Source organism: Protopterus annectens, chromosome 2.part0 (genome assembly GCF_019279795.1).
Source record: "Protopterus annectens isolate FY-2018-M chromosome 2.part0, PAN1.0, whole genome shotgun sequence".
NCBI lineage: Eukaryota > Metazoa > Chordata > Ceratodontiformes > Protopteridae > Protopterus > Protopterus annectens.
In genome coordinates this window covers 50003226-50022908 of record NC_056728.1, presented here as the reverse complement: position 1 = coordinate 50022908, position 19683 = coordinate 50003226, and the positions used below count along the sequence as shown (strand labels likewise).

General features: G+C 42.7%; 1 protein-coding gene across 1 annotated transcript in view; it reads left to right on the top strand.

Annotated features, from left to right (window-relative positions):
* CCNYL1 (cyclin Y like 1) overlaps window positions 1-19683 on the top strand; it is a 1025424-nt gene that overhangs the window by 912122 nt on the left and 93619 nt on the right. Inside the window, exon 9 of the mRNA XM_044060538.1 lies at window positions 18964-19126. Within this exon, the coding sequence (XP_043916473.1) occupies window positions 18964-19126 (163 nt within the window). The remainder of the gene's footprint in view (window positions 1-18963; window positions 19127-19683) is intronic.

Here is a 19683-nt window from a genome sequence, read left to right as displayed (position 1 = left end):
GGGATCCTTTTTTCTTGCTCTAACCGATGTCAGAAAAAGTTAACAATTGTTTTGCCTTTGGAAAGCAAATACCGCACAGAGATTTTCATTCTTACTGCGTCAGCTGTTTAGGCCCAGACCACGACGTACCTCGCTGTCTGTTTTGTGCTTTGTTTAATGCCCGAAACATTCATCGTTGGGCTCTCTTTGTCGCTAAATTTTTTCACACTCTATCTCCATATTCCGAAATGGCTTTGGTAAGCCATCCGACTACCGATATTCTGAAAAACATAAGTATAAAAACAGACACAAACCACAAAGGTCCAAAGCTGCTGACAGTGCTTCCATTAAGCTAGTCACCAGTCCGCTGGTAGTCAGTGAGGTGCTTTCGCAGCCCCTGATGCCGCTTCAGTGGCTTTGCAGAAGTCCGGTATGCCATGAGACTCTTCGACAATGGAACCTGCGGATGTCTCTACCTTGGATGGGTCCAGAGCTGCTGTGCAGGCACCAACTTCTGAGGCAGTTATTCGCTCAACCGATGTTAGACTCAAACAGGCGACGACTTTTTCTAAAACTACAGAGACGTTCTTCGTGTTTCACTGTTGCAGTCATTACACTTGGGTTATCCTGCTGGCAGGCTACCCTCAGTCGGCCTGAATTCCAAAGTCTAGGTCCGGCATCTGTTGCTGTCGCCTCTTCCCTGATGTCAGTGCACCAGGGGTATAAAAGATGCAGCAGACACCATTTTCTTCAGTCTTTCTTGCCGCGCAGTGCCCGAAGCATAAGCATTTTGCAAGTGCCGGTCGGCCGACTCTGAGATTTTCATGTTCGAATTTCAGATCCAAAGTCTTCATTAAAAGCTAAGTACCCCGTTGGGGAAACTTTTTTCTTGCTCCAGACCGATGTCAGAAAAAGTTAATTGCATTTCTTGTGGGAAGCAAATACCTCATAAGGACTTTCATTCTTACTGTATTCCTTGCCTAGGCCCTGATCACGACGTTGCTAGTTTTCGGCTTTGTGCTAGATTTAACCAACGGAATATTAAGCGTTGGTACGATTTTGCATTACACTATTTTGGCAGAAGGTTTAATTATACAATGTCGTCGGATAGCCATCCGACTACCGGAATTCACAGGAAACGCAAAGAAAAGGACAGGCATCCAAGGTCCAAAACAGATTACGAGGCTTCTTCTAAGCCAGTCGCCGATTAGCCGGCTCTCAGTGAGGTGCCTTCGCAGCCCCTGATGCCCGCTACTTTAGACCCGCAGGCCGCTACCGACTCCCACGTGGAGTCGACTAGGCCGCTGGATGCTCAAGGTATTGGACCTTCAGAGACCATTTCCTCAGATGGGTCCGGAGCCTCTGAACAGGCATCTGCTTCTGAGGGTGTTTTCAGACCTAGTCAATTATACATTAAAACGACTTCAGCTTCAAAGGCAAAGACTAAAGCACCTTTAAAGATAAACAAGTACAACAGTCTCATGGTCAGGCCTCCATGCCCAAAAAACAGATGCTCAAAATGGCCGAAGACTTAATTACTTTGATCCAGGGGTTCCCATCACCCTCCTGATAAAAGGCCTAGGCAAGAGACGGAATATGAATCTTCAGATCAAGTTTCCATTTCATCTGATTCCTCTTCTGATCAGGAATACTCTCTTCCTTCCTATGAGGATTCTGATGCTGAAGAATCTATCCCTTCAGCCTCTCCTCCTGAGGATTACTCTTTTTTGGGAAACTTTGCATACCATGAGGGAGCATTTCCACTGGGAGAGCCAAGATTTTTCAGAATCTAAGAAAAGGCTCAGAGACTTCCTTTTACTACCACAACACAGGCCCCTAGCTATTCCACCTGTGTTACATTGTAGATGTATTTTCAGAGTCCAGTCTGACCCCTGACTCCTTACCTCCAGCTCCTGTTAAGCCGGACAGGTACTACAGGGTTCCTGACTCATAAATTCCTTTTCAAAAACCATGCTGATGACCAAGAAACTATCTCTCAGGGTCCTAAAGGGGTCAAGGCTACCACTGCAAAAAACCCTACCCCCTCTGACAGGGATTCTAGGGCATTGGACAGATGGGGAAAAAAGATTTACACTTTTGCTACCTTAGCTATATAAGGGCTTTAAATTGTCAGTTTCATATGCTCAAATATCAGCAATATATTATGTCACTACTTAAACAGAAAATGTTGATAAATATTGAATGTGCAGAAAACAAAGAAATGCAGGATTTATTGCATGCAGCTGAACAAGTTGGAAAGCATACTTTGCAATGTGCTTTTGATTGTTTGGAGGCCTCCTGCAGGGCCGCTGTTACGGGTTCTGTCATCAGGAGGCATGCTTGGTTAAAGGAACAAAATCTGCCTGATCATGTCAAAGCAAAATTATTAGATGCTCCATTACAGCATGATACCTTGTTTGGTGTTAAAGCAGAAGAGGTGTTAAAGAAAATGGAGGACAAAGCTAAATCTATGCAAACAGTTAAGGATTTCTTACAGGTACAGCCTCCAAGATTTAGCAGACACTGGCCTACAAAGAATTGGTCCTTTCCAGTGTCAGACAAGGCCACAAATGGGGCAGACACAGACGCCCAAGAGACAGATCCCAGCCCCAAGGTTCATACAGGTCTAAACAACGGGGTGGTTCTACCTCCAAAAGTGGAGAAGACAAATCACAGCCGTACAGGAAATGGTCCCCAATGACTTCCCCCTGCCTGCACCAAACACTCTTCTGGCAGCACCTTTAGGGGGAAAACTAGCACTTTTTTCACAAAATTGGCACATAACCCAGTACAAATGGGTCCTAGACATCGTGTCACAAGGCTACAAGTTTCCCTTCCATGCCCTGCCAAGGACAAACAGTTGGCCAGAGCTGCCAAAACATCAATGGGCAGAGGCACAAAAGCAAGTCTCCTCCCTCATGGACATGAGGGCCATTCAACAAGTACCAGAGCAAGAGCAGGGACAAGGATTTTATTCAAGACTGTTCTTGGTACCAAGAAAGGACAAGACCTGGAGACCAATACTGGACCTATCTATTCTAAACACATCTGGATATACCAAAATTCAAAGTGTTGACTCTACAGCATTCTGCCCATGCTGGGCAAGAAGGCTTGGCTTGTGACTTTAGACCTAAGAGAGGCATACCTGCATGTCCCAATCAGACAAACATGCAGAAGATACCTCTGTTTCAAAGCTGGCTCAATGCACTACCAATTCTCTGCACTGCCCTTTGGCTTATTTACTGCGCCCAGGGTCTTCAAAGTGCCTGGCACCAGTAATTGCATTCTGCAGACAGAGGAATACAAATATATCCTTACTTGGATGACTGCCTCATTCAAGCAGAGAACAAGGACATTTTACTACAGCATCTGGCGTTTGTAAAGAGATTTCTAACAGGCCTAGGGTACCCAGTCAATGAAAAGAAATCAAAACTAGTACCCTCTCAAGAGATAATATTCCTGGGTGCAAGCTTAAATACAACTGCCCAGATGGCTTATCTCATGCCAGACAAAGACAACTGACTACCTTTTTCAACCTGTTAGCAACAAAGGCCCAGTTATCTGCAAGAAAAATTCTGCAGGCTTTGGGCTTCATGGCATCCTGCATTCTACTATTTCCATATGCAAGACTGCATGAGGAAACTTCAGTGGTACCTAAAGTGTGTTTGGACTAACATTGCCACAGCCTGGAAACCATAATTACCCTCATTCCCTGCCTGCAACAGGGGTTTCGATGGTGGGCGAAGGCTTGTCACCAGAACAAGGGACAGCCAATTCACCTTACCCCCAGCCAGGCAGACATTAACAACGGATGCAAGGCACATGGTCCGCAAACCAAATGCATCTCCATATCAATCAAAAAGAGATGCTAGCTGTTCAGAATGCCCTGACAGCCTTCAAGGACCTTCTTCATCCGGGACAACTACTGATAGACAACACCACGGTCATGTGGTATATAAACAAGCAGGGAGGCACCCATTCTTACCCCCTTTGCAGACTAGCCATGACTTTGTGGGGCACAGCATTGACTTATCAAGTACATCTGCAGGCAAAATTCCTGCCAGGAAAGATAAGTACTCTGGCAGACGAACTAAGCAGAAACCTCATGGATCCCCACAAGTGGAAATTGGATCCACAAGTCTTCAGCATGATAAGAAAATGGGGATGCCCGGATATAGATCTATTTGCCTCTCCTCACAACTACCAACTAAAAAGATTCTGCACAAGGACGTATCACAGAAAGCATGGAAAGTGGACACCCTATCTTTCAGCTGGAAAAGCTTAGCAGTATATGCCTCTCCTCCCCAAGGCACTCCTAAAGGTCAGACAAGAGAAGCCAAAGATGATACTGATTGCCCCAGACTGGCCCTGCCAGTACTGGTATCCAATCCTAAGAAACTTGTCTCAATGCCTGGCTTGGATCTTGCCTCGTATACCTCATCTACTATCCCAACAAAACAATCAGATCCTGCACAGCCAACTAAAGACCTTAATTCTGGCAGCATGGCGGATAATGTAGTCATACAAAACGTGCCTCTCACTAAAGCTGTGATGGATGTCATTTTGGAGGCCAGAAGGCCTAGTACTAGAAAATCTTATGCTGGAAAATGGAAGAGATTCTGTGCTTGGAATCGGGCACAAGGAATTGACACAGCTGTACCAAATATTCCTCAGATTTTGCAATACTTAACTGAGATGCTGGACAAAAGCCTATCCTTTTCATCAATTAAAATTCATACCTCTGCTGTTTTGGTTCATTACAATACAGAGCCACCAATCATTTTCTCATCCTTTAAGGCAGTACCTCAGAAACGCCAAAAACTTAAGGCCTCCAAGGAGATCACCAATACCTGCATGGGACCTCAGTTGTGTCTTAGAAAAACTCACCCTGCCACCTTTTGAGCCAGCCGTTACAGCTGATATAAAGTTTTCATCTTGGAAAACAGCTCTGCTCCTAGCAATAGCCTCTGCAAGATGAGTCTCAGAGCTACAGGCACTCATGGCTGTGGAATCCTTTATCATTTTTTATCCAGACAGGGTTTCTCTGAGGACAAACCTGACATTTATGCCTAAGGTAGTGTCCATTGTGGCCCTTAACCAAACTATTCATCTGCCTACTTTTTATCCAAACCCACAGAGTAAGGGGAGTAGAATTCTGCATTCTTTGGACACACGGACAGCTACGCTTCTTCTTGAACAGAACTAAAGCTTTCAGAAAGACAGAGCAACTACTAGTGGCATAATGCTGCAGGATCACAAGGAAATGCTATCTAAAAGCAGGTTATTTCAAAGTGAATAGGCCACTGAATTCATTTCTGCTATTCACAACATGGCAAGCCAGTGCCTAAGGGCATTAGGCCACATTCAACCAGAGCAGCAGCCACTTCAGCAGCCTTCCTCAGGGGAGTACCAACCAAAGACATTTTAGAGGCTGCTACCTGGAGTTCAGTGCACACCTTTACAAAGCACGATTATTTACCACTCTACTCTAAATCCAGGGCAGGCTTTGCCACTGCAGTTCTGCAGGGCCTCATAGCCGCTCCTAATGCTATTTAGCTCCAGCCTCCCAACCATAGCTTTGGGATTCAGCCCAAGTGTAATGACTGCAACAGTGAAACATGAACATAGTACAGTTGTGTACACTTACCATAAATGTAGATGTTCGAGTGTATTCACTGTTGCAGTCCAGGTTACCCACCCACCATCCCCCATATCTTTGCTGGAACTTACCTGCACTTCTCTAATCTGTACAATCTATGTGGTGTATTTGCTTGTAGATGAAGGTATAATATATTTTGGTGCATACATGTTTTATTGGCATATTTTTAGCCTACCCTTTTGGGGGCACCTGACATCTGGGGCAAGAAAAACTGAAGAAAATGGCATCTGCTGCATCTTTTATACCCCTGGCGCACTGACGTCAGGGAAGAGGCAACAGCAACCGACGCTGGACCTAGACTTTGGAATTCAGGCCGACTGAGGGTAGCCTGCCAGCAGGATAACCCAAGTGTAATGACTGCAACAGTGAATACACTTGAACATCTACATTTATGGTAAGTGTGCACAACTGCACTTTTTTTAGGCCCAGAGTACACACTATGCCTAGAAAACCGATGACTAAAGCGCATGCACCTGCTGCCATGCCACAAAATCAAATGCTCAGAATGGCTGAAGACCTTATTATGCTGATTAGGGGAAGTCTGCCTTCCCCTGCTAAGAGAAAGAGACCAGTCCCCTACAGCTTCTACAGACCAGGAGTCCGATGGCTCTGATATTTCTGATATGAAGACCTGCCCTTATCTGCTTATGAGGATTCAGATGCAGAGGAATCCATTCCCTCTGCCTCCCCAGCAGAGGATTTTTCTTTTGGTGAATCATTACATACCTTAAGAGAGCATTTCCACTGGGAATGCCAAGACTATCCTCAGTCCAAAAAGAGACTCAGAGAATTCCTAAAGTTGCTTCAGCTCAGGCCTTTAGCAATTCCCTCTGTCCTGGATGTCGTTGATGTTTTTATGGAATCCAGTCTTACTCCTGACACTTTACCTCCTGCCCCTAAGAAACCAGATGGGTACTACAGAGTACCTGACACACACATTTCTTTTCAAGAGTCCTACTGCTGAACCAGAGATAATTTCCCAGGGGCCTAAAGGTATCAAGGCAACTACAGCCAAGAATCCAACCCCTTCAGACAGGGATTCCAGAGCCTTGGACAGATGGGGTAAAAAGGTATATACCTCTGCAACTCTGGCTATTAGGGCATTGAATTGTCAGTTTCACATGCTGAAGTACACACAACATATTATGGAAATTATTAAACAAAAAGTGGCAACCTTTACCGACTGTGCAGAAAGTAAAGATTTGCAGGAGCTTATGCACTCTGCAAGCCAGGTCAGCAAGCATACTTTGCAGTGTGGCTTTGATGCCCTAGAAGCATCTTGCCCGGCAGCAGTCACTGGCTCTGTACTGAGAAGATCTGCTTGGCTCAAGGAGCAGACCTTTGCCAGACAATGTCAAATCTAAGTTACTAGACACTCCTGTAAACAAGGACAGTTTGTTTGGCACCAAAGCAGAAGAGGCTCTTAAAAAGATGGAAAAAAAAGCTGTCTATGCAGACTGTTAAAGAATTCTTAGAAGTGCAACTCCCTAGGTTCCGTAGGCATTGCCCTTCCAAACACTGGTCCTTTCAGTCACCTCCAGGCCTTCTCAAACCAGACTCAGGGGTAACAGACCACCCAGACTACAGTCTCAGGGTATGCAGAGATCTAAGCAATGGAATGCCCCCACCCTTAAAACAGGGAATGGTAAACCACCTCCTTACGGAAAAAACTCACAATGACTTCTTTACTCCACTCCTCAGCCCTGCCCTATTGATTGTGCCCCTACGAGGAAACTTGCCCTTCATGCAAGAAAGTGGACCGATGGGTCCTCAACATTGTATCTCAGGGATACAAATTTTATTTCCACTCACTGCCAACCCCAAGCAGATTTCCAGGCCTTCCTCCAAACCAGTAGGCAGAGGCTCAAAGCCAAGTACTTTCCTTGCTCAATATCAGAGCTATTCAGCCGGTTCCAGTCGAACAGAGAGGGGTCAAGGATGCTACTCCAGACTCTTCCTCGTAGCCAGGAAAGAGGGCTCTTGGCACCCAATCCAGGATCTTTCTATTCTCAACACCTTCCTGGTGGTACCAAAATTCAAAATGCTTACCCTGCAACAGCTTCTTCCAATGCTAGCCAAGGATGCCTGGTTATTCACCCTAGACTTAAAAGAAGCCTATCTGCACATCCCCATAAGGGAGTCATGCAGGACGTATCTGTTTCAGGGCAGGATCTATGCATTATCAGTTCCCTTTGGCTTTATCTACTCCACCCAGAGTATTCACAAAATGCCTGGTTCCAGCCATTGCATACTGCAGGCAGAGAAATATCGAAATTTACCCATACTTGGACTGCCTGATTCAGTCGGACAGTCAGGAAATGCTGTTGCAGCACCTGACATTTGTGAAAAACCTTCTCACTTCCTTGGGGTACACCATCAAAGAAAAGAAATCAAAACTGGTACCCAGTCAAAAGATTGTATTCCTGGGAGCAAGCTTGGACACAACAAACCAGATGGCATTCCTCACTTCAGAAAAGCAAGTCTGTCTGACAGCCTACTTCAAACCAATGGCCATCAGAACCCAGCTATCTTAAAAAAAAAAAAAAAAAAAAAAAAAAATTGCAGGCCCCAGGATTCATGGCCTCATGTATACTACTAATTCCATATGCAAGACTGCATATGTGGAAACTTCAATGGTACTTAGTCTTTGGTGCCAACATTCTCAGGAGTTGGAAACAGTCATTCCTATCATACCCTGTCTAAGGATGGAGTTCCTTTGGTGGGCAGAAGCATGCCCTTTACTGAACCCCACGCCGCCCAGACACTAACCACAGACTCATCAGATTATGCCTGGGGAGCACATATGGACAGCAAATGCATTCAGTGCCACTGGAGCCCAAGTCAAATTCATCTGCACATCAACCAAAAAGAGGTGCTAGCTGTGCAGAAGACACTGACAGCTTTCAGATCCCTACTGCTTCCAGGACAACTGCTAATAAAAACAGACAACACAGTTATGTGGTACATCAACAAGCGGGGTGGACGCACTCATACCCACTCTGCAGGTTAGCCATGGCCCTGTGGAACACTGCCTTGGACATTTAAGCCCATCTGTAAGCTCAATTCCTGCCAGGCAAACAAAACTCACTGGCAGACCTAAGCAGAAATCTACTAAACTCACACGAGTGGCAATTGGAGCCCAACACCTTCAACCTTCTGATTCAGAAATGGGGGACCTCAGATGTGGATCTCTTTGCCTCCCCCTTCAACTACCAGCTTAGCAAATTCTACACCAGGAATCCTCACAGCAGGCCTGGAAAGTGGATGCCCTATCTTTTCAGTGGGTCAGTCTCTGCCCCTTCTCTCGAGTATTACTCAAGATAAGACAGGACAAACCAAGGATAATTCTGATTGCCGCAGACTGGCCACGCTAGCACTGGTACCCACTCCTGCACAGCCTGTCACCGGTGCCACCCTGGCACACCTATACCAGAACCCAACCCCCCTCTCAGCAGGAGGGACAGATTTTGCATCCGCAATTGCAAACCCTAAATCTTGCAGCCTGGCTTATTCCTTGAATTCTCCACATGCAACCCTAAGCAAGCAGGTGCTGGACGACATTCTCGAGGCCTGAAGACCCACTGCAGGAAAATCCTATGTTAAGTGGAAAAGGTTCTGCTCCTGGATTCAATCTAAAGGAGAAGACACAACAATGCCCTCTCTGCCTTTAATCCTGGATTACTTAGCAGATCTACTCCACAAAGGCCTGTCCTTCTCCATTAAGATACATGCCTCAGCCATTTCAGCTCATTTCAACACTGAGCCACCTCTCTTCTCACACCCTCTTATCAAACCGTTCCTGAGAGGGGCAAACAACTTAAGGCCACCAAGGAGAGCACCCACCCCTGCTTTGGGACTTAAACTTTGTACGGGAAAAGCTCACGGTCCCCCCCCCCTTTGAACCTGCAGTGTCAGCAGAGTTAAAATTACTCTTGGAAAACAGCCCTGCTTCTGGCATTTCAGCTAAAAGAATGTCTGAGCTACAAGCACTCATGGCTGTGGAACCCTTCATTTTCCATGCTGACAGGGTTTCCCTCAGGGCTAACACTTCCTTTGTACCTAAAGTGGTGTCCAGTGTGGCTCTCAACCAATCCATCCATTTGCCTACTTTCTTCCCTAATCCCCAAAGTAATGGGGAAAGGATCCTTCACTCCTTGGACGTGCACAGACAGCTCAGATTCTACCTTGATGGGACTAAGCCCTTCAGAAAATCTGACCACTTGCTAGTCAGCTTTGCAACAGGGGCAGAGGACAAGGCCATTTCAAAGCAAACAATTTCCAAATGGATAGCGCACTGCATCTATTTCTGCTACAAGCACCATGGGAAACCAACCCCTCAGGGGATCAGAACACATTCCACTAGGGCAACTTCTACCTCAACTGCATTTCTCAGGGGAGTCCCTACCAGGGACATCCTGGAAACTGCTACCTGGAGTTCTGTACACATCTTCATCAAGCATTACCACCCACCTATCTTTTCCAAATCCAGGGCAGGTTTTGCAACAGCAGTACTGCAAGGCATACTAGCCAGCCCTAACTCTCTTTGACTGCCTCCACATTCCTTCAGCTTTGGGAATCCACCAAAGTGTGATGACTGCAACAGTGAAACCCAAAGGACATAGTACAGTTGTGTACACTTACTATAAATGTAAATGTTCAAGTGTATTCACTGTTCTAGTCCTGGTTTCCATCCCTCCAGCTCCATGGTTTCTTTCTCTCTCCTCTCTGGCTATTACTCACCCCTTTCAGAGGAGTTGTTATTGGTATTTACTTTTTATTGGTGGTTTTCTCCCCACCATAACTTAGCTCCCTGTTTGGGGGGCTCCTGACATTTGGGGCAAGAAAAACTGATGTAATGGCATCGGCTGCCTGTTTTTATACCCCTGACGACCTGACTTCAGTCCTGGAATGACAGCATCTGACACAGAAATACTAAATCTCTGGTATTCGGGCCGACTGAGGGCTACCTGCAGCCAGATAACCAAAGTGTGATGACTGCAACAGTGAATACATTTGAACATCTACATTTATGGTAAGTGTACATAACTGTACTTTCCATGACTAATTTTGGTTTCTTTTATGATACCCATTCCTAGTGCAGTCGCAGAAGAATGGAATGGTTGAAATATATTTGTTCAATCAGTCAAGAAAACTGAAAAAAGTTTTTAAGGGAGGGAGCAATCCCCTTTGCACTGCCCCTACTACTGATACAGCAATCCTTGGATTAAGCATACAAGTATTTTCAGAAAAGGAGAAATTCTTCAGATACTAAACATATCAAACAATTAGACCCGAAAGATTTCTAAAAGAAAAGAAAAAAAAGGATCACTGGCCAAAACTCCCTGAGCTGCCAAGAGAGGCTGGAAGCGCTCTCAATTTTCTTCAGTGTCTTACTTTTAAGAGGAGATCACTGTGTCACTCAGTGCCATTAGAGGTCAAATTGTCTTGGATCTCTTGTTTCAAGTTCAATATCTCCACAATACTAGAATCAGGGACTTCAATCTTCACCAACAGGTAAGTGAAACATGATGGAAGAATGTATTTATAACCCAACACCTCTCAAATCTCTGGAATAAACTTCCTCTGCATGTTAAGCAGTGCAACTCTCTGTCTTCCTTTAAAAATGAACTGCATGACTAGAATGATAGCACAACTTTACTTGAGGATTGACCAGTGCGACCTTTCTGGAAAAAGGAGGTGCTGCCTGAGGGAGGTTAGTGGCAGGGTGGGAATATTTGTGAGGTTCAGTGGCCTTGAAATATCTGTGAATCTATGGTAGATCCATGACTGGCTCAGGTGACCAGAGTTTAATTAGCAACGTGGCACTTAATGGCACAGGTGGAGGGAAGAGGATGTGCATGCTTCTCCAGAGATGCAGGAGGGGAATATGCACGCCCAGGGGCACAGGCAGATGGTCAGAGTTCCCTGGTGGGTACCGGGTGAACCGACCACCTGCTGCTTCTGTGGGAGGGCAAGGTATCCTGATGATAGCATTTTGCAGAAGTGAGGGGTGGTGCAGCACAGATGCTCATTGTAAGACTCACTTATGGGCCATCGTTGTGTGGGTGCATGGGGATAAGTATATTGTAATAATAAAAAAAACAAAAAGATACCCTTGATGGCTTGTTTTATGAAGGCACTCCTGGTTGACCCTCACCCTGGTAATGGAGAACAAATGGGATGTTTGGCAGGCAATAAGGGGAAAATAAGTCTTTGTGCACATAGTTGACAATTATGTGATATAGGATTTCCTTGCTTTCAATGTTTTTTTTTACTCTTCCTCCCTTCATTTCAAGTCAGGATCTCCTGTTGATCAGGTCAACAGATTTCTGACTTGGCACATTGTGTCTGTCATACTGTGCTGTAGTTTGGATGGATCAGTTGCAGCCTTCTTTAAACTATCTTTATTATAGGGCTGCTAATGTGAGCTCTTTCTTCAAAACTATGCAAAATTTACAGAAAATAAAATGAAAAGTAACATGTTGAATAATAAATGCTTTTCAGTGTACCAGTATTTTAAGCAATTTATTGTGGATAAATATAAACATAGGAAAACACTCTGTAAATAAAGTGCCACCATATTAAATACAAAACCATGGACTATGGATAAATAGTCTAGCTGTTGACTGATGCAAATGGCAGTAACGTCCTTGTAGCAGCAACAGATCCTCTGAGGCTGAAAGAGTGTAAAGCAATAGTGTAATACACACACACTGCTATGACAAAATGTCCATTTAGCTGGAACATGCATCCATACACTAAAGCAGAAACTAAGTCTGGGACTAGCAGTTGGGCAGGCAGAAATCAGTTGGGAACTATATCACCAAAAACAAAGATCTCAGAAAGTGTCAGAAACAGCATTCTTCAAGTATGGTGTAAAATAACATTCTGCAAAGTCAAGCCACCGTTAGATCGCCAGTATGTTTCACAGTAGAAATGGCATCTACTCCTCAGCAATCAACACAACGGTACATCTGCACCTATCAGCATTGCCTGCAAAAGTCTGCGGTCCTGAAACTCAAAATCTATCAAATAACGCACTCATTTTAAAAAGGAGTAGTGCTTAGAGACATCACAGCAGCCAGAATTTGAAACCAGGAATCACCCATAGGCAACCATCTTACCGTCAGCTTTAGACATGCCTTTGAGGTTTCATTTGTGCGGTAATAACTTGTCCATCTTTGCATTCAGCCTTTCTGTAAACTTTCAGATGTAGCCTCTCTATCCATTCCTTCCTTTGTAATGTTTATATTCAAACGTATAATGGCAACGATAAGGTAGCAATTCAAACTTTATTTACACTCACTTCTAGCAACTCCGCAAAAGTGCGTTCGGATGTGCTGCTTATAGTCTGGTGCTGCCCCCATATATGTCAATACTACAGTCCGCTTTTGCACAAAGGTAAAGTGGTGGTCATTTGGAGTAGTAGGCATTGAAGGTGGCAAGCAGTTTGTGTTCCAGTTGTGCATTTTCTACTGAGTTTCATCTACTGGAACATTCATTTGTGATCTTTAATCAACTGAAAGTTATTTTATTCCTGCAATGTTTTAATTTACAAGGATTGATTGGATTTGTGTCTTGATGTCTTTGAGCTCAGTTAACATTTTATTTGGTCACTTGACGTATTGTGCATTGTTCAAAATATTGACTTTAGTAGTTGACATATGGTGCATTGTTTGCCACATTGACTTTAGTAGTGATTTATAGTTTTTCTTTCATTTCTTCATGCATGCTTGCTTGCTGGCGTGTAGGGTACTGCATGTCGATTTTCAGCCATGCGCCTTCTCAGACATAATGCTTGTTTAATTGGACATACATGTCCCTGTTGCCAACATTGGTGCATTGTACTTTGTATATTAGCACACTTAAGTCACGTGTGCAGGGTCATTGGCTGTGTCCATTTTGCGTTAAGAAAATATTCAAAATGTTGCAGCATTTTTATACAAATAGATTTTCTTCCTTCATAGGAACATCTGCTTCAAGAAAAGTGCCAAAATCTTAACTTAAAAACAGCAAAGAGGACTTGGTTGTTATCGAACTGTGTAGCCCAGAATAAAACTCAATTTACAGATGTGTTTAGTGCAAGGGACATAAGCAAGATTTTGAAACTAATATTGCAACAGAGCTTGAGGTTTGTTTTGTATCAAAAACATCATCTTTAAATTCAATATATGCTTATTTTGACACATTTTGTTGTGCATTTGGTTTTACTTAAATATTGTAGTCCTTATTTGTATGTCAGTCTATTTTGAAGCATTGTTTCACTAGTATTGCATGGTATACTTCCTTTTCTGTTTCATAAACATGAGCTACGTTATGTATTTATAACCTAGTGGTTGCATTCCATGTGTACTTTGGAAGCAATTGCAGCTTTTAATCCATGACCAGTGAAAAAGTAACTAAACTATTTAAACCACTGTGGGAAAAACACTGCTGAAATTGCAGATTTGCTTGTAAGCAATATTTCTTTTGTTTTAACCACCATGCTCATAAGGACTTAAATTATCCATGCATTTGGCTTAAGCATTATGTTAGTGTGTATCCAGAGTGACTCCGTATCCTGAGTCACCATGAGGTTATAGTTTTATTCTTTCTCATCGTGTGCCATTTTGATTTGTGAGCATTTGATTAATGTGTGAGATTGTTTGGGATCATGTTTCCTAATGTATTACATTTTTGTTGTGCAGTAAATTCTGAATACTGAAAAGGTATTTCAGAACAACTGTTTCCATGCAGTAAGTATATGGCAGATCTTCCGTTGTAAGAATATACTCCAACATCCTGTCTGAATTGCGATCACTGGATTCCCCACTACAGATTCAAATTCAGCCAGGCTGTTTGTACTGTGTGGGTACTACTTAGGTTTTAATTTCATTATTGTATTACAGCTGACCTACTGAAACCAAAGAGCGTTTTAAAATTCTCTTCAGTTAAATTTTTCCCATAAAATGACTTTTTTGCAATACATTGGATGGTGCTGTAAAATGCTAGGCCAGAAATGTGAAATGCCAGCGATTCTCCTTGGTGAATGGGTGTTTTGTACACTAGTCAAATTTTGACATTGTGTTTTGTATAATCATGTGTTCAGTGAAGTCTTTTGACTTGTAGTAATGTAACTTTGCTGTAACTCTCCAGGTGTACAAACACCAAAATCCCCAAAACACACCAGTTCTTTTGGCCACTTGTACCATTCAGATCTCAATCCTTGTAATATTTAAAGTCCTATATTCACTTATTAAATATTAGCAACATGGTAAATTTTTGTGGCTGTTATTGTAAGCCAGGGCATTGACCTGCATTGCTTGTACCATTTCTGGAAAATGTTCAACACTGCTGCTACAAGTGCTGGAGGTTTATCCTGGTTACTCAGAGGCTAAGGAGGGTGAGGGTCACATTTGTGTTGGTATCATTTTGGCTTACTGATTAGTATGGTATCTAGTCAGGTGTTATTTCCTGAAATAGGATTTCACCTTGTGAGTTCCCCAACTGTGTGTGTCTGATCATGAAATGCCATTGGGGTAATAAGCAGATCCTTGCTAGGCTATCCGGTTAATATTAAAATGACCTGTTAGAATACATTATTCTGTGTACATCATTGATAAGTTGCGTCCAGAGTTTTCTCAGGGATATTAATCAAAGGAGGGGCATTTAAACCACCTCCACAAGGAGTTTGTAGCTCTTTTTAGTCTAAGCTAGGCTATCAGCCTGTTAGGATAATCCTTAGTAAACAAGGACGCCTGTGAATACCTTTTTGTCAACAGCATATCCCTTTGTCTGACCTTATTTTGGGGGAGGAGGATGGGGCTGGAAAGATGATATAACTGTAGGATATATTCCAACCAAATAAATTCCTTACATGCCGTAGTCTTTTATTCTATACACTTTACATGTGTCATTTATTCAAGCCATTAATTTTCAGGAGAGAGGGACATAGCGCTCCATTGTTGTTTTCTGTTACCAGGATCCATCAATGCATTATTGGTAGTCACTTGTGGAAATGGGACCAAGTATGATGAAGCTTGGATTAATTTTAGCATCCTTATAACTACTGAGCTGTAGCTGCACAGGGAGCCAGCTTAAAATGGTCATTTTAGTATCCTAACTGTAGGAGCAGAATTCCAAGGCAGGTATTTACTTCTATTGTTCCATGGTGTGTTAACCAGACAAGCTCTCTCAAGCAGTCTGATCACCATAATTTAGGTATGTTGACAACAGAAACAAGTGAAACGTGGCAGTGTATGTCTGTCATTCTCAGTATCTTTGGAATAAACATCCTGTATTAAAGTCCAATAGGGGATGGAAGACAAAAGAATAATATAGCCAGAGCTGTAGCTAACTTGTTTGAACCCTTGTTTGGTGACCAAGGCAAGAGTTGAAGAGGCTAAAAAATCCTTAAGTAAAAAAAAAAACTCAAACTTGAAGTAAAGGGTCCTCAGGACTCTGGTAAGTATCTTTATTATACTATAGCAAGGAACTGTTTACAGCAGATTATAAGAAGCGCTGCACAATGAATGTTAATATACAAGTATTTGAAAGAATAACAGAGAAGGCTATTGAAGATGGTAAGAGAGGTTGACACAGGAATTGCCATTAAGTGGCAATTTAAACTTCAGATTTTTAAGAGCTATTAGTAAAATGCAGGTGATGGTGAATTTGTTGTGTAAATGCTGCAGCCATTTTTATAGGAGTCATGTACGCTACCTACTTTCCCTTTGTCCTTCTGTTTTTCTGTTATCTCCAGTGTCTTGACAGGATTTTGAGTTTGTATTGCAGACTAAGCAATGTCTTACCATTTGCCCACCCCTTCCTTGCCCCAGACTAGATTCTGCTACCTGCAGTTCCTTACTGTAGAGAACCATTTTTGTTTATTTATTTGCAGTTTAAATGGGTAGTCTCACTGAGCCTAGCCTGTTTTGTGGATTAACTTGGTGGGTGAGGTGTTCAGAAGTTGCCCATATTAAACAAGTACAACTACATAAATACCAGTGTAACAGTTTTCTGCATCTGTAAGAGAACATTTAGGATTTTCATGTCAGGCAGTGGCTCATAACATTAAGGCTCATACGTTACTTGCTGCAGCCTTTTGGGAAGAGAAGACCATTCCCACTCTGTAAATACAGTTGTACACCGATGTGAGAGCAGGTCTGAGGGACCTAACATGAAGTCAGTACCCACAGGGAGCATTAATTCCTCTGAATAGGCTGAATAAGCATGAAAAATGGCTTCCCTGGGATGCTGTATCCTATAGCAAGATGCAGAGCACTCTCCTTTACAACATGTTTGTTGCAGTGCAAAGTACCTTTTTAGTCACTTTAAGTGGTTACATGGATTTACTCATAGGTACTTTTTTCTATCACAGTCTAGACAAAATACAAATCAAATGTGTCACTTGTTAGTAAAGGATAACTTACTAGTGCCATGTTATAAATTGTAAGAGTAGTCTATAATTGTACTTCTCTGAGTTGGAGATATTTTACATTCTGTGCTTCGGTGTAAAGTAATAATGCAAAGTTCACTGTGTCTTTGAGAAAAAAATTATAACTTATACCTGCCTACTGATTTAGACTGAGTTATGCATCGTTTATGTAAAAAACTAAATGTTCTGTTTCTGATATTGAATGTAACCAGGATGTAACTGAAAATGTGCTCCTGGGTCCAGTCTACTGTTTTTAATAAATTAAATGGATGGGAAAGAAAGCTGTATTGCAGAGCGAGTAAAGGGGGGGGGGGGGGGGGTTCTGTTCAGTCTTCAGTTTACTGCCCATGACTTTGTAATTTCACCTTTGATAATGGCTTCAGTCCTACCACCCACAAAATTACTTTATCATTTTTTTGTACTAAAGTTATTTGCATGTGATACAGGCAGTCCTCGGGTTAAGGACGAGATCCATTTTTTTAACTGTCCTTAAGTCAAATTTGTATGCAAGTCGAAACACACACATCATTTGGTTCTTATTAAATGTCACTTAGTCAAATTTTTGCCTCAATCTAGCATTTATTTTACTTTTCTTTGCATATAAAACACTTGCTTCCAAACAAAAAAAAAATCTTAAATATAATACTGTGTACTGTAGCTATGCTTCCTTACTTCCTATCAACAAAGCTGGTTTAAGACATCTTATTAAACGTGGTGTTTGAGGACTTCTATATATACACACACCTTCTCATTCATACCTGCATTCACTCACACATCGTTTTCTCCGGATCTCACACACAGTCCCTTCCCTCATTCATACTTGCATTCACTCGCACATCGCTCACTCTCTGGATCTCTCACACACACTCACTTCCTCCATTCATACCTGCACTCACTCCGACATCGCTCTCGCTCTTCCGATCTCTCGTACAGTCACTTCCTCATTCATACCTGCATTCACTCACACATTGCGATCACTCTTCCGATCTCTCATACACACAGTCACTTCTTCATTCATACCTGCAGTCACTCACACCACGCTTACTATTCCAACCTCTCATACCCACAGTCACTTCCTCATTCATACCTGCAGTCTCTCGCGCATTGCTCTCTCTTCCAATCTCTCATACATAGTCACGTCCTCATTCATACCTGCATTCACTCACACATTGCTGTCACTCTTCTGATCTCTCTTGTACACACACAGATTTGGGCAGCTTTGACCATTTTTTTCACGTTCTTTCTGACATTGCGGCAACCTGCTCATATCTATGGGTTGTCTGCATGTAGGATGTCTGTAACCCGGAGACTACCTCCACTTTAGTCTACTGAATCACTTGCAGTCTGTTCTGAAAATATTTCCACTTACAAATAGTCAATTTCACTTCTTCCACTTTTTTATACCTGTCCTTGTATGCAAAGCTGATCATATTTGCTACTGTATGTAGTGCTTATGAAGATGTTACCTGACGCAAACATAGTTCGTCTCGTGTATGCACATATAAACCAAATTAGCAGTAACTGCTGGGTATCCTTGTTTTCACTGCATCATTAAACAAGGCATTAGTGCGTGTGGTATTCTACTTTGTCTTAAGTGGCAGTGCCTGGAAGCTGATACTCTGGTACCATTCAGTTTTGTTTGGACTTGAGTATTTAACATTTATGTTCACAGACTAATGTGCCCGACTATTCTTGGCACTGAATTTTTTGCAGTATGTACATACTGGTACTGACGTGTGTAACATAAGGAATGGTACATACTTGTTAATGGTGAACTTCCGTTGTAATGGTAGATCGTTCAGTGGACTCAGAGCAAATAGAACCAATTGTTTAGTTTATTTTTACAATGCTTCTTGGAATTTTTCAGTGCTTAGCTAGCAACTGATGGTACTTTTCCTCCTTCCCGCAGGAATGAAATGGAAAGACATTTCCTTGAGCTGCTGCAGTTCAACATTAATGTTCCCGGCAGTGTGTATGCCAAATATTACTTTGATTTGCGTTCTTTGGCAGATGACAATAATTTGAATTTTCCACTGGAACCACTCAGCAAAGAAAGAGCACAGAAACTAGAGGTGAGTTAATGTGTGTATATAGCAGCACAGTGATTTACTGTAACTGACAGACTGCTTGCACTAATGGTTGGCAAATGCTGTAGTTCATTTACAAATAAGTGGTTATTTTGTGATAGTGTTTTGAAGTGGTGGTGTAGTCCGCACTGCAGACTGCATTGTTTCTTCATGCTTTTTCTTAGTTTGCTAATGAGAATGCTGCTGCACAGAAATCAAGGGCACTGATTGTTGTTTGCTGTACTGACCTACCCAGTACAGTGCAGTACTGAGTTGTCCCAGTACCAAGCAGGCCGTATTGCTGTACTCAAACAACACTATCTTGTGCTGTTTGTAGTCTCCCATGATCCCCAGTGCTGCGCTGAGGTTTTCTTGTAGTATTAAACAGACTAGTCACTGACCTTATAGAGGTTCAGTGTCATATACTCACTTTAAATATTGAAAAATGGCAGCAGAAGTAAGATTTACAGTCTGGCAGACCTTCCCTTAGATAGCAGCCATTACTTTAGGTGCTTGCGATGTCCTTCAAGAATGCAACTGCATTCATAACATGTGGGTTGCCC